Source organism: Schistocerca gregaria, chromosome 3, assembly GCF_023897955.1.
Source record: "Schistocerca gregaria isolate iqSchGreg1 chromosome 3, iqSchGreg1.2, whole genome shotgun sequence".
Classification (NCBI taxonomy): Eukaryota; Metazoa; Arthropoda; class Insecta; order Orthoptera; family Acrididae; genus Schistocerca; species Schistocerca gregaria.
Window position 1 is genome coordinate 725239694 of NC_064922.1, and position 16117 is coordinate 725255810.

The following is a 16117-nucleotide window of genomic DNA, read 5'->3' on the forward strand; positions in this document are numbered from 1 at the left end:
AACTTCACTGCCTCAAAGAAGTTTATTATCTTCAGACTTGGAATATGTTTGTGAATTATGCAGCAAATGGATGTTAAGGATATTGGTCTTTCACTTAGCAGGTCTATTCTTCTACTCTTCTTGTGTGCAGGAGTTACTTGCATGTTTTTCAGTTACTTGAATCTTTGCGCTGGGGGAGAGTTAAATGCAAGCCAAGTATGGGGCTAGTATCAAAAGAGTACTTTCTGTAAAACTGAATTGAGGTTCCATCTGGACCTTGCAACTTATTTACTTCAGCTCTTCAAGTTGCTTTTCAGTGCCAGGGATTCTTATTTCAGTGTCCTCCATTGTGTGATGGTCAAACAGTGGAATGTGTGTACAATACTCCTGCGCAAATGACGTTTAATGCAAAATTTAAACTGGATTGAAGCCTTCAACCAACTTTAGTCATTTTTGTAAGACAAGAATTTTCTCAGCAAGACATTTTGCTGAGGTGTGTGGAAGTTGTATGCTTCACCCATCAGTCTTTCTACAGATGCTTGTTCTGCATTCCTTTTTGAACTCAGACTGCAACAATCTCTGTCTGCTAATTTCCGAATTTTAGTAACTGGTGTCTCACTATGTTATCTTGATCACTAATCATCTCTCTGTACTGACACTGTTGATAAGGTCAGGCTTGTTCATAGCTACAAGATGTAAACAGTGAATTAGTAGACATCCCAGTCTACTGTAGTAGGTTAAACTTGCCTCCAAACAATATTGCATGACTGGGGTACAGCAGCACTACAGGGTTTAGACTTTCATTGAATGAGTCTACAACTATTATGGCAGACTTCATGTTGCCAGTAAAAGTATCTGGTGATTAACTTGAGTTCACCTTGACCGTTTACTGTCCAGATAACTTCACAATTAGACTCAATTTCGACCTCAGTAGACAAAATATTTCCGTTGATGGCAATGAACATTCCCTCTCCTATAGTCTCTAACCTGTCTTTTCAATATATGTTCCATACCTTATTAAATATTTCAGACATTTTTACTTAGGACTGCATCCAGATCTCAGATCCAAGTATAATTGGAGTGAGACAGCTTTTCTAGAACTAGGTTGTAAATGTTTTGGCAATGTAGTGCACATGTTGTGTTTGAACACAGGAGGAACTGTCTGCAGTTTGCAAACACCTGAAAAAGTTTTCAGTTTCAGTGGGCCGTGTGCAGGCTGTTAACTCGGAATGGAGCAGTGGCAGAGAAATTGGCACATCACATGTTACAACTCAGGTGTCCCCTTTTTTGTCCACAGGCTCTGCTGCTGAGGCAGCACTTACCACAGAGTTTGTGGTAGGTTGTAATGCATTCATGTCGCTCAAGGCAGCGTTTCAATGTGGGGACTGGCCAGTGGACTTAAAATATTGCTGGAACACTGAGATCTGTGCTTTTCACTTCCTGGACTGTGTTTCTCTTTCCCACTTTTGAATCACAATATTCACCAATTTACATTTTATTAATGTTGGTCAGTTTCATACATTGCAAATGAAAAGTGGTTCTTACTTCTTGGCTACTATCATGCTTCATACCACTAAGCTCAGCTGCCATGGAGTGTAGTGTGTACTGTTTGGAACTTACCAGGAAGTTTCATATGTGCTCTTTGTAGTCATATTTAGCAACCTAGCTGGGTCAGATGCTTCTAAAGCATCCCAGTATAGGTACAGGTAATTCTGTTTCCTTTCAGCTCATGAGAGGTATTTCATTTCTCATATATAATCCATATCTGGGATGCATTGCATACACAGCTACAGGAGATGTGTTCTCGAGGATTTGCTGGATCCTCGAGGTTTCAACATAGGGTGAATTTGTAGCATTACTGCTAAATCTACAGAGCAAGAACCAAGTCATTTTCCAACCTTTTTTTATTAAGAAAACTACAATAAACCGCCAACAGTAGTACACTCTTCAAAACCAAAAAAACAATAAGGATCTGGCTCAGGCAAATAACAACTAATGCCTATAATCAGAGTTCCCTTCCATATCGAAGTTGGCTGTTAGCAGCTGATAGATAGCCTAACACAAGGGAAGTGGCGTATCACAATCAGTGTGAAAGAGACTGATCGAGGTAGCATGCCGCTGGACCGGCCAATCTTCTCCAAATTCGGTGAGTCTAGAAGTGCCCGCTGAACAGCTAGGTGCCAGCTTACCTAGTCCCAGGCAGAAGGAAATTTCTGGGACTATTTGCACACACATGATCACCAGGAAATAGTTCATTGATCATCGTGCCCACTTTCTCTGCTGCTGGTCGATGACTTCTGACGGACTTTGGCCGCACCTATGTCAGCCAGACTTCGCAACGGAGTCAAGAATGCACATCGCTGGTCTGTCTGTGATGTTGCCACTGCAGTAGGCGTCTGTGGTGACTGCAGCTATTACATTTTGTGTGTGTGTGTGTGTGTGTGTGTGTGTGTGTGTGTGTGTGTGTCAGTTATAGGAAATTCCTTTCCACTGATTTATTGGCAGCCAAAAACATGCAACAAACCATTAATGGCACAAGCAGTGCATTAGCTGTGTTCCAGAAACTAATATCATCACTAACCCCTCTCCCTTTTTTTAAGGACAGAGGGATCTATGATAGTTATTGTTAACAGAGGGGATAATTCAGCTACAAATTCAGTATAAAACTGACGGATTCTATCAGGCTCTGGAGCTTTGTTCAATTACAGAGACTTTGAAGAAATTCAGCTATCACATGGCATGCAAATGTTACTCCCAATTAGCTCTTGAATGGCAAACCTGATGAATTACATATTGTAAACTAAATTGAAACAAAGAACCTGAAAGTAATCCTGTAATTTAGTATAACTGAATTGAAACTAGCCATTGATATTTCAAAGAATTATAAAGCTGCTGGTGTAAATGATGACAGAAATGGTCAACCATAAACTGAGGAAAGGAAGTGAGAGAATGTATCCCTGAAATCTATAACAACTACCTCATCAAACACCACAAAAAACTTTTGAAGAAATCTTGTGTGATGCCCATTCTAAAACTGGCAAACAACCAACATATGCTGAAAGCTACAGACCAAAATTTGCCTTTGTGTCACTTACTTAAATCTTAGAAAGAATGTTACTGAATTACAGCCTTTATTGAAGCCAGCATTAATCCATCAACAAGCATGATTCGTATCAGAAAAGAATTATCCATATCAGATTCTTAATGTGACCCAATATACAGAGGATGACTTAAAAACACACAATATAATTGTTGTATTTTTCATCGATCTGACAGCTGCCTAAGGTACTGTCAGCCACTATATACTAATACCTAAGGTTTATCAAGGACTATGGGTTTACGAAGACACTAAAGAATTTCTCAGAAATTCAAGGTTGCATGTAGTCTTTCAGGAGCAGTGCAGCCAATGGTAACGTCAGAAAAAGTGCTACTACAAGGCAGTGTATAGGCCCCCTACTCTTTTTAACATCTAAACTAATGGAAGGCCACTTTCAGAGCACACTATAACTTTTCTTAGTTCAGACAATCTGTTTGTGGCTAATCAGTGTAACGATTAATACTCAACTGTGTGGTTTCCATCTTAATCACAGACTGAATCATAAACTTGGAGTCTTTTGCAAAGGAGAATAATTGGATGCTACTCCATAAACAAATTATCTAGGTGTCACACTTAATCATACGACTTCCAAGTAGGATTGCTTTAAGAATAGGCTGAAAGTGGAAGCCATATATAACATTCTAAGGAAGATAATCAGTATTACAAGGGGATTTCGGGTGCACAGTTGAAGAACAATGGCCAACCAATATGTCACTCTTGGCAGAATATGAATGCCCTGTCTAGCACTGGTTTGCCAATTCCAGAGAGGTTCAAAAGCCACTGAATGAGAGGACAGGCTCAGTCCTATTTGTCTGCAGCCTACACCATTTGGCATCATCTAGATCTGCTAAACAACTAACGGGATCTTGTTCACAATTTCTTTTATTAATGACCACCAGTTGGCAGACATGAAGATAACCTGCATCACAGTTTTTGATAAGACAACAGTGTTTCTTCATTTATTGTAACGACTGAGATCGTGGTTCCTGAGGCATGGTATCACTTAGGAAATCTAGATATATATCTATACTCTGCAAATCACCTTCTGATTTACCGCAGAGGGTACATTGTGTCCTATTGTCATTTCCCTCTTTCCTGATCCAGTTGCAATAGGTGTGCAGGAAGAAAACTTGTTGTGGATCTCTCTAATCATGCCTTCAAAGGTTGTTTTACTAAAGATACATAGGAGGAAGTGATGTATTGGTCCACTCTTTTAGGGATATATAACAGTAAATCGCATTCTGATGCGTGATGTGTCTATTGTAACACCTGCCACTCCGTGACACTGGATTAGATTACATTAATACTTGTTCCATAGATCATGAATACGACACTTCATAATGATGTGGAACGTGTCAGGTTAATAATAGATGCCTGTACAAGATATTACATTACACAAAATATTGCATGAGACTAATGTTTAAGTTTTTTTGTTCTTTTTTTTGTTTTTTTCTCCCCTTAATTTATATCTAAAAATCCAGCCAAAGAGTAGAAGGAGTTGTTATCTATAACTTCTTTTAATTTATTTTTGAATGTTAGTTACCTATGTGTCAGGCTTTTGATGCTGTTTGGTAGCCTAATTTACCCCTTTCTGTGCCAAAGTCAGATTTAATCCTGCATAGTGAAGATCATCCTTTCTCCTGATGTTATAGCTATGCGCACTGCTATTACTTTTGAACTTGGTTGGATTATTAACAACAAATTTCATAAGTGAATATATATACTGTGAGGATCCCTAGATCCTTAAATAGATGTCTGCAGGATGACCGTGTGTGAGCTCCAGCAATTATTCCGATTACATGTTTTTGAGCAATGAATACTTTTCTACTCAACGATGAATTATCCCAGAATATGATGTCATGCGAAAGCATTGAATGGAAGTAGGCAGAGTAAGCTAATTTACCGAGATTCTTATCACCAAAATTTGCAATAACCCTAATAGCATACGCAGCTGAACTGACGTTTCAGCAGACCATCAATGTGTTGCTTCCAGTTTAACCTCTCATCAATGGACACACCTAAAAATTTTGAAAATTTTACCTTAGCTACAGACTTCTGTTCAAAGTCTATATTTATTACTGGAGTTTTGCCATTTACTGTACGGAACTGTATATACTGTGTTTTATCAAAAGTTAAAGAGAGTCCGTTTGCTGAGAACCACTTAATAATTTTGTGAAAAACATCATTTACAATTACATCACTTAGTTCTTGGTTTTTGGATGTTATTACCATACTTGTATCATCAGCAAAAAGAACTAACTTTGCATCTTCATCAATGTGGAATGGTAAGTCATTAATGTGTATTAAGAACAGTAAAGGACCCAAGACCGAACCCTGTGGGACGCCGTACTTGATAGCCCCAGTTTGAGGAATCAGCTGTTGTTTTAACATTACATGAACCACTTATTTCAACTTCAGTACCTGCTAGACGAATTTGTAATGAAATGTGTTGTTCTTCTATGTATATCCCCAGTTTCATTCCGAACCCCACAATCAATTTTCTAACTCATATGACACTACCTGCTCATGACTTCCACTCCTCTGCAAATTTCTTTGGCTCAGAGTAGCACTTGCATCCAACATTTTTAATTTTGTTGGATATGTACTAATATCTATCTTCCCCTACTATTTTTACTCTCTCTTTCATCTATCAATCTTAATAAACAAGTATTGGTCAAATGATGGTTTGTAAGCTACTTCTTTTGAGGATGGACTGCACTTTCTGAGGAGTCTTCCAATGAATTTGTCTTAGTTAGATTAGATTCAATTTTTGTTCCATAGACCCAAAAAATGAGATGATTCTCGTGGGTGTGGAACATGTCAGACAGTGTAACATAAAAACATAAAACATTTGAATATAGTACTTAGTACCCTGATCCTTTGTCAAGAGATAGTCGAAATAGGTTAATACAATACAGTAAACTGGAACAGCTAATATTTACAGAATTAACACACACTCTAAATGAAACACTGTTATGCACTATTAATAAATTTATCATACACAAAATACCTCATCTTGACTGTTGTGACTAAGTGTTGTCAAAACTGAAATCTAACAGATATTTTTACTTAAGCTGGCTTAACAGTTCTGTTAAAATATTCATCTATGGAGTAGGAGTAGCCTGTTAAAAAGTCTTTCAAACTCTGTTTAAACTGTGCTTTATCTGAAACCAAGTTTTTAATGTTTCCTGGCAATTTATTGAAAATGTGTGTTCCTGAATATTGGACCCCTTTTTGGTCCAATGTAAGTGATTTTAGATCTTTATGTAGATTGTTCTTATTCCTAGTATTTATACTATGTATTGAGCTATTGGTTTGAAAGAGATGTATAACTTGCAACAAATTTCATTAAGGAATAAATATACTGAGAAGCAGTGGTTAGAATACAAAGCTCCTTGAACAAGTTTCTACAAGATGTTATTGAATTTACACCACAAATGATTCTTATCACACGCGTTTGCACCCTAAAAATTTTTGCTATGTTTGATGAGTTGCCTTGGAATATGATCCCATATGGCATAATAGAATGAAAGTATGCAAGTTTTTTTTATATTTATATCTCCTACATCTGACATCATTCTCACAGCAAATACAGACTTGTTTAGGTGCTTAAGTAATTCTGTAGTATGCCCTTCCCAACTGAGTTTATTATCGAGATGTAATCCCAGAAATTTAATACGGTCAACCTCTTCAATCTGCATGTCTTGATATGTTATACTCATGCTGGAAGGAAATCTCTTACAGGTATAGTGGGTCTTCTCAAAGTTTAATGACAGTGAATTAGCTTTAAGCCACTTATTAATGTCAGTGGAAATTTGATTAGCAGCAATTTCTAAATCTTTATTTGACTTGCTACTTATTGAAATGTTTGTATCACCTGCAAACAAAACAAACTTAGCATCCGGTAGTGTAACAGATGACAGGTCATTAATGCAAACAAGAAAAAGCAATGGACCCAAGATGGAACCTTGAGGAACACCACTTGTAATTAATTCCGTCAGATGAAGACTGCACAGGTATTTTGCAACAACACCCTTTGTTTCCTGTTAGGTAGATAAGACTCAAACCATTTTGCAGCATTGCCAGTGACACTCTGATATTCTAATTTACTTAAGAGAATGCTGTGTTCACACAACCAAAGGCTTTTGATAGATCAAAGGAAATGACTGTAGCCTCTAATTTATTATCTAATGAATTAAGTAAATTCTCACTCTAAGTGTAAATAGCTTTCTCTATATCAGGAACTGTAAGAAATCCAAACTGTGACTTAGGCAATATATTAATTGAAGTCAGATGCTTAAGGAGACACTTTAGCATAATTTTTTAAGTATTTTTGAGAAAGCTGGCAAAAGTGAAATTGGTCAACAGTTTGATAGTATCTCTTTATCCCCTTTCTTGTAAAGAGGCTTAACTTCTGTCTTCCTACAATTAATTTTATGTGCTTGGTTCCACTTTAAATTTCTCAGTATTCCCATATATTTAATATGACAATGAAAACAATCAATTATTGATGAAATTATTTAATTGGATGGATTAAAAAAATCTACTCATCAAGCGGTGGCAGAACACACACATAACAGACTATAGTGAATGGCAAGCTTCCAGAGCCATTGGCTCCTTCTTTAGGCAGAAGGGGAAGCAAGAAGGGTGGAGGAAAAGGACTGGAATGGCAACCTTTCAGAGCCAGTGGCTCCTTCTTCAGGCAGAAGGATTGAAGAGGAAGCAAGAAGGGTGAAGGAAAAGGACTGGAGAGGTCTAACAAAAAGGGTAGATTTTGGGAAAGTCATCCAGAAATGCAGGTCAGTCGTTCCTTCTCATCCTGTATGGTAAGTCTCCCCTGACCCCCAGTTCTGGACAGCTTTCCTAAAAACTACCCCTTTTACTAGATCTCTCCAGTCCTTTTGCTTCACCCTTCTTCCTTCCCCTTGAACCATTCTGCCTGAAGAAGGAGCCACTGGCTCTGAAAGCTTGACAATCACAACAGTCTTTTATATGTATGTTCTGCCATCACTTGGTGAGTAGATTTTTCATCTATTCAATTAAATAATTTATATCTAAAAACAAAGTTGATGTGACTTACCAAACAAAAGCGCTGGCAGGTCGACAGATACACAAACAAACACAAACATACACACAAAATTCAAGCTTTCGCAACCAACGGTTGCTTCTTCAGGAAAGAGGGAAGAAGAGGGAAAGGCGAAAGGATGTGGGTTTTAAGGGAGAGGGTGGGGAGTCATTCCAATCCCGGGAACGGAAAGACTTACCTTAAGGGGAAAAAAGGAAGGTATACACTCGCACACACACACATATCCATCCGCACATACACAGACACAAGCAGACATTTGTAAAGACCGTGTCATTAATTATTTTTGTCCAACAGACATAGCTACATCCTGGTCACTACCCACACTTTATACAATTTGTGGTGGCTGCCCCAAAAGCACTGCCGAGGGCTGTGGGGTTGGAAGCCGTCACAAAATGGTCAGCGCACCACTCTCCCAGCCGTATGTCAGTTCACAAGACTGGAACCGCTACTTCTCAATCAAGGAGCTCCTCAGTTTGCTTCACAAGGGCTGAGTACATCCCACTTGCCAACAGCACTCAACAGACTGGATGGTCACCCACCCAAGTGCTAGCCCAGCCTCACAGTGCTTAACTTCGGTGATCTGATGGGGACAGGTGTTACCACTGTGGCAAGGCTGTTGGGACAATGATTTAATGGGAAGGAGAAATTAACTAAAGGGCTCTGTCCTAAAACAATGACGAGGCCTGTGGTGAAAAACTAACATTACATTTTCTTCACAGATAGGTGACAACATAAATCTAACATTCTAAGTTATTTGTGTCTCTGCCTCTGTGGAATAGATAAATTCTGCCTTGTTACAAGCAGTAGTCACTAAAAAGAATTGCACAACTATACAATCATATACGGATTAGATTTAAAAGTGGTACAAAGACTGGTATCTTGCTCTAAATGTTCAGGAATGTAAAATTGTGTACTTGACAGAATGAAAAACTAGTATCCTATGAGTGATCTTCCGCAATGTTCGCAGGAGAGCTTCTGTAAAGTTTGGAAGGTATGAGACGAGATACTGGCAGAAGTGAATCTGTGAGGACCGGGTGTGAGTCATGCTTCGGTAGCTCAGTTGGTAGTGCACTTGCCCGCGAAAGGCAAAGGTCCCAAGTTCGAGTCTTGATCAGGCACACAGTTTTAATCTGTCAGGAAGTTTAGTATCCTATGACTTTAACATCAATGAGTCAAAGTTGGAATTTGTCAGCTCTTACAATTACCTGGGTGTAACACTTGGTAGGGGTGTGAAATGGAATCACCATATGGCCTCACTTGCAGGTAAAGGAAGTGGCATACTTTGGTTTATTTGTGGGATTCTAGCAAAATCAGTCTACAATGGAGATTGCTTACAAATAACTCATGTGACTCATGCTAGGATATTGTTCAAGAATATAGAAACTGTATCAAATAGGACTAGTTTGTGTGTAGGGGAGAGGGGCGACTAAACCTGAAAGCACACAGTATTTTTCATATTTTGGGAGATTTGTGTAACTAGTTATAAAAAAAGTTTGTTCCGACCCTGTTAAAATCTAAATGTGGGTAAAATTGACTTTTAAATTGTTTTCTTGAAAGAAAAACACACGACTATTATTTCTTTCCCTTTCACTGACAGCTCAAAACGGAAGGGGGGGGGGGGGGGCTCCCCTAGTATGGGCAACCTTCGGAGTAACAGGATATATTGAACTTTTATACATAGTAGAGCAGCAAGAATGGTCACAGGTTTGTGTGACTCTTGGGAGAGTGTCACGGAGATACTGAAAGATTTAAAATGGCAGACACTTGAAGACAGGCGTAAACTACGCGTGAAAGCCGATTTACAAAATTGCAAGAAACAACTCTAAATGATTGCTAGGAATATTCTACAACCACCCACGTATCGCTTCCGCCTCTTGACATGCATTTTACAATTGTTTGCAAAGTATGGACGTAGATGTACCAATGAATGTTTTCACTGGCTTTGTTTTATTATTATTATTATTATTATCATCATCATCTGTTACGTTAATGGTTACTCACTACGAAGGGCACGTGATAGTTTGCGAAGGAATATTGACGATAATAACGAACTTTCACAGACTACTTTTAATCTATCGTCACTGAAACTTCTCATTCCACGAAATAATCTAGGCGCCAAAGCATCGACGTTTGGGTTAATACGACCGTGTGACATTGAAAAGAATTCCAATAGAATGTGGAAGCTTCAACGAACTTGTAACTGACAGTATCATTGTAAGTAATTGAGGATCGCGACAGCGGAAGATAGGCCTAAAAACCAAAAAAAAAAAAAAAAAAAAACTGTGTACACTAACTACACGTCTGAATTGGATTATGAGGGAATCTGTAATGTTCAACTGGACTGCTAGTCTCCTATTGGTGATTTTTATCTTCTGTAGGGAGAAAGACGCTGAGCTTTTTGTAACATTTCACGTTTTACAGCAATGTACTGTGCCCGACAGCTGATTTTCTCTACTCTCTTCGCTAAACCGGGAACTGCTCAACTTGTTAAATTAACTTGTAGATACTTTTCGAAATGCACGACAATATTGTGTCATACGAAAAGGTACGTATCGAGACCATATAGTACTGAACCAAAGTAACGAGCTAAAAGCCACAGAACATCTTGATTGTGGCTAGAATAGTGCATGTAAACTCATTTACAACCACTGTGAATGTCATCGGTCTGGAACATCTTTTCAGATTTCCGACGCGTAAAAATTTAACCCACTGAAGTATAGGATTTCATCTCTCATAACATTATAAAGTACAGTTTCTTGACTTTTCTGTTAGGCCGTTTATTGTTCCCGCTGTACCATTCATTTGCATGTGATTTATCCAGACATCGTTGAAATTCCAAGCCACAGCCAGTATAGACGCTCTGGTGTTTACCGTCAGCAATGTGCTCTGTTTACTGATACACATTATCACACAACAGATAACTTTGACGTGGAAGTAGGCTCGTGACTTGAGTGATAGCACGTTAACAGAGCGTCCGAAGCAGTCGACACAAAAGGAAAATGCAGCCGGTCAAGTAAGTGTTACGGTTGGAATATGATTGCGTGTTACCTTGCACATTTTTTTCGTATGAAATATCACTTGAAAGAAAGAGTGCAGTGATTAGCTTTTGTGACAGCGATTCTGATGCATAGCTTTGGATTTTGATTTTATATAGACCAGTTAATATGAAAAATTTACATTTTCTGGACTGCACGAAACTAGAGAAATTACAGATGTTATAATACATAGCGAATTATAGACGCACTTAATGTTCTGTGTGGCAATATTACAACTAAAAGACATTCAATTTATACGGACAGTAATGCTTCTATAGGAATTACTTAAATTTCCCAATTTCCATCCATCGTTCATTCTTATCACCATTGATGTTGTTTCACAAATGACTAGTCTTAGTTTTAACACAGAAACAAAACTGAAAACACCAGTTCTCAAATTTACTACTGTCACTCTGAGATTATATAAAGTTCAATAAACTGTGAGATGAACATGCCATTAATGAGTTAATTAGCAAGAAACTAGATAAAGCAGAAAGTCTTTTAGTTGTGTGGCAAATGTGTCTTTCTCGTAAAAGCAGATATCACTTGAGATGAATTGAAGTTAAAATTGCATGAAGATATGTTGATGCACAACTACTATCTTCTCTTCAATAAGTACAGTAACTGGGCTTTAATCGGTACTAAAGTGACTTGATCAGTGAAGTTGGAAGTTATTGCAGAGGGTAGAACTATAGGTTGGACTTTTGTGATGTAGTGCAGGCGCATTCTTGAAGAAGCGAAAGGACATCAAATTTGAGAATCTGGTACAAACCGCAGCATTGTTTGAAATTGTTAGCACTATGGAACACAGAGAGAATGATTAGGTAGCTAAAGATCTAAATTTAGTAGGAGTGCAGAGGATATGTAGGCTTTCTTAGCAGAGTAAAGTGTAGTACGAACAACTGATATGCTTGCTATGTGTTTATCATCACACTATGTTACTGGTATTTGTTATTGTAGTCTTCAGTCCAAAGAGTGGTTTGATGCAGCTCCCCATGTTACTCTATTCTGGACAAGCCTCTTCATATCTGAAGAACTGCTGCAATCCCTATCCTTCAGAATCTGCTTAGTGCATTCATATATTGGTCTCCCTCTACAATTTTTACCATCCCATCTTACTTCCATTACTAAATTGGGGGTCCCTTGATGTTTCAGAATGTGTCCTATAAACTGATCCCTTATTTTAGTCAAGTTATGCCACAAATTTCTTTTTCCCCAGTTCTGTTCAGTACCTCATCATTAGTTATGTGATCTAGCCATCTAATCTTAAGTAGTCTTCTATTTAGATATTTACTTAGTGCCCGTATTATCACATTCATGATATTGGACTTTTCAAAGTACAGTACAGTATGGTATAAAATATTACATGTACAATCTTATTATTAGTACCAACACATCTTTTTAACTAAACGTTATACTGCTCATGTACATACAGATAGAAGAAGAGCTTGAGAAACCCCTTGGTTTTACTAAACCTATTAAATACCAGTACTTTAGTTAGCTTGGCATAGTAACATACAGCACAGCATTAATTACACACACACACACACACACACACACACACACACACATATATAATGGATGAAAGAAGTTTGATTTTATCTAGGTATGGTTGATAATTATGAATTTTTTGTTTAGAGAGTTATGAAGTAGACCTACAAAACTGTTAGTTTTTTTTAATGTTATCTGACAATGCACTGTACAGAATTTTTGGTTTGTAAACAGCACTATCCTGATATATTGATTTTCTGTACACATCCCTATGATAGTTGTCCCTGTTCCTTGTTTGATAATGGTGGATCTCAGTATTCAAAATTGAAACTTGATGCTTTTTAATGAAGCATATGCTTTCAAATATAAATATAGAAGGTAACGTCATGATTTTTAATTCCGTAATGATACCTCTATGTGGTGCTCTGTAAGCAACATCACTTATTAATCTTAAAGCTTTCTTTTCGAGCTTAAGACTGCTTTGCAAAAGAGGTATTTCCCCAGAATACTATTCCATACTTCAGTAAACTATGCATGTATGCGTAATAAGCACCTAACACTGTTTCAGTATTGAAGCAATCTTAATATGTAACAGTGCTTGATTAATTTTTTGTTAAGCATTTCTACATGTTTTTCCCATCTTAGATGCTCATCCGCCCTTAATCCTAAAAGCTTTTATTCTCTTCTTGTCTAAACTGTTTGTTGCCCATTTTTCATTTCCATACACGGCTACACTCCAAATATATCCAGAAGACTTCCCGACACTAAAGTCTATATTTGATGTCAACAAATTTATCTTTTTCTGAAAATGCCTCTCTCGCAACTGTCAGTCTACATTATATAGACTATCTATTTATAGTTTGATTATATTGGAATAGTGTAGGTTCTACACTCCTGGCACTCTTGTAAGTAAATGGGTCCATAATTTTTTGATTTATTTATTTCTTCATCCGAAGAGCAATATACATTGTATGGATATCATCAAATGTTTGTACAATATTTCTTATTAATATAAAAATTCCTCTTACAGTATTTTACTTGGTTCTACTTTTCTAATTATATCACAAAATTGCTACATAGTGCAATGTTTATGAAGATTGAGTTAAAATCTATAATTATTTTAAATATTAATTTACAGTCTAGTAGCTCTAATTTAGTAAATATTTTTTTCAAGCTTTGCTAAAGATGTGGGGATCATTTGCATCTTTTATTTTTTGTGGCAGTCTGTTGTACAATTTTATTCCATATTTGTTGTTGTTCTACATCTACATGGTTACTCTGCAATTCACACTTAACTACCTGGCAGAGGGTTCATCAAACCATGCTACTCTATCCTGTGCAGAGGCTACTCTATCCTGTGCAAGCCCCTTCATCTCCGAGTAACTATTGCAACCTACGTTCTTCTGAATATGCTTAGTGTATTCATCTCTTGGTCTCCCTTATGCGATTTTTACCCTCCACGCTTCCCTCCAATACTAAGTTGGTGATTCCTTGACGCTTCAGAACATATCCTACCAACTGATCCCTTCTTCTAGTTAAGTTGTGCCACAAATTCCTTTTTTCCCCAATTCTATTCAGTACCTCATTAGTTATGTCTATTCTCTTCTCACCTAAACTAGTTATTGTCCATGTTTCACTTCCATACAAGGCTACACTCCATACTAATACTTTCAGAAAAGAATCTGTACTCAATGTTAAAAAATTTCTCTTCTTCAGAAAAACTTTTCTTGCCATAGCCAGTCTACATTATATATCCTCCCTACTTCGACAGTCGTCAGTTTTTTGCTTCCCAAATAGCAAAACTCATTTTCTCATTTACTAATCTAATTCCCTCAATATCACCTGATTTAACTTGAGTACATTCCTTTATCCTCATTTTGCTTTTGTTGATGTTCATCTTGTATCCTTCTTTCAAGACACTGTCCATTCCGTTCAGCTACTCTTCCAGGTCCCTTGCTGTCTCTGGCAGAATTACAATGTCGTCGGCAAACCTGAAAGTTTTTATTTCTTATCCATGGATTTTAATTCCTATTCCAAATTTTTCTTTTGTTTACTTTTCTGCTTGCTCAATGTACAGATTAAATAACATCGGGGATAGGCTACAACCCTGACTCACTTCTTTCTCAACCACTGCTTCTCTTTCATGCCCCTCGACTCGTATAACTGCCATCTGGTTTCTGTACAAATTATAAATAGCCTTTCGATCCCTGTATTTTTCCCCTGCCTCCTTCAGAATTTGAAGGAGAGTGTTCCAGTCAACATTGTCAAAAGCTTTCTCTAAGTCTACAAATGCTAGAAAATTTGGTTTGTCTTCCCTTAATCTATCTTTTAAGATAAGTCGTAGGGTATAACCTTGCGTATTCCAACATTTCTACGGAATCCAAACTGATCTTCCGCGAGGTCGGGTTCTACCATTTTTTCCATTCATCTGCAAAGGATTCGTGATAGTATTTTGCAACCGTGACTTATTAAATTGATAGTCAGGTAATTTTCACACCTGTCAGCACCTGCTTTCTTTGAGATTGGTACTATTATATCCCTCTTGAAGTCTGAGGGTACTTCACCTGTCTCATACATCTTGCTCACCAGGTGGAAGAGTATTGTCATGGCTGGCTCTCCCAACACTATCAGTAGTTCTAATGGAATGTTGTCTACTCCTGGGACCTCGTTTCAACTTAGGTCTTTTAGTGCTCTGTCGAATTCATCATGCAGTATCATATCTCCTAGTTCATCTTGATCTATGTCCTCTTCCATTTCCATAACACTGTCCTCAAGTACATCACCCTTGTGTAGACTCTCTATATACTCTTTCCACATTTCTGCTTTCCCTTCTTTGCTTGAGACTCTGGATATTCATACAGGTGTCTGTATGTTTCCAGCACTTACTCCCCAAAACATTATCCCATAACTGAGGATTGAATGCATATTTCCAAAGTAGGCTACTTTGAGGCATGAAATGCTACACACAGGTGCAAGGATTTGCAGGTTATACATATTGAGGATAGCTTCTTTGCTAAAATTCTCACATGTTCTGTCCAGTTAAACAAAACAAAATAAAATGAAATGTTAGGTATTTGGATTTAAAATATGAATGCCAAGATTTTGTTTTGCATCTGTTTGTCACAGACATTGTTGCCTTTGGGATTGCAACTTACAGCAAAATTGTTAGGACTATATCAGAGAACTGTATTCAGCCCAGTCCAAGATATGGGTGGTACTACAAGTCCGAAAACTTAAGTCTAGACATCTCCATTCTAATGAAATGCTCTTCATATTTGAGTTGAGCATTAGGTTTGTTTACCTTACACATGGCTGGCCCCCACTGAATAGACTTCCAACAAAAAGCAAGTCACATAACTAATTGCTTAGCCTAAAGCATTCAAAGTAAACAAAGCAACATCTGTCCGGTCCTGGTTATCATTTTCAATA

At 37.6% G+C, this 16117-nt stretch overlaps 1 protein-coding gene across 2 annotated transcripts in view; it reads left to right on the top strand.

Moving 5' to 3' along the window:
• The first annotated feature begins 10123 nt into the window (after positions 1-10123).
• LOC126353843 (putative aminopeptidase W07G4.4) overlaps positions 10124-16117 on the top strand; it is a 108539-nt gene continuing 102545 nt past the window's right edge. Inside the window, exon 1 of one of the 2 annotated variants that reach the window (XM_050002989.1) lies at positions 10124-11175. In XM_050002989.1, coding sequence (XP_049858946.1) covers positions 11162-11175 — 14 coding nt within the window. In that variant the 5' untranslated portion in view covers positions 10124-11161. The remainder of the gene's footprint in view (positions 11176-16117) is intronic. The other variant, XM_050002988.1, reaches the window with a different exon arrangement.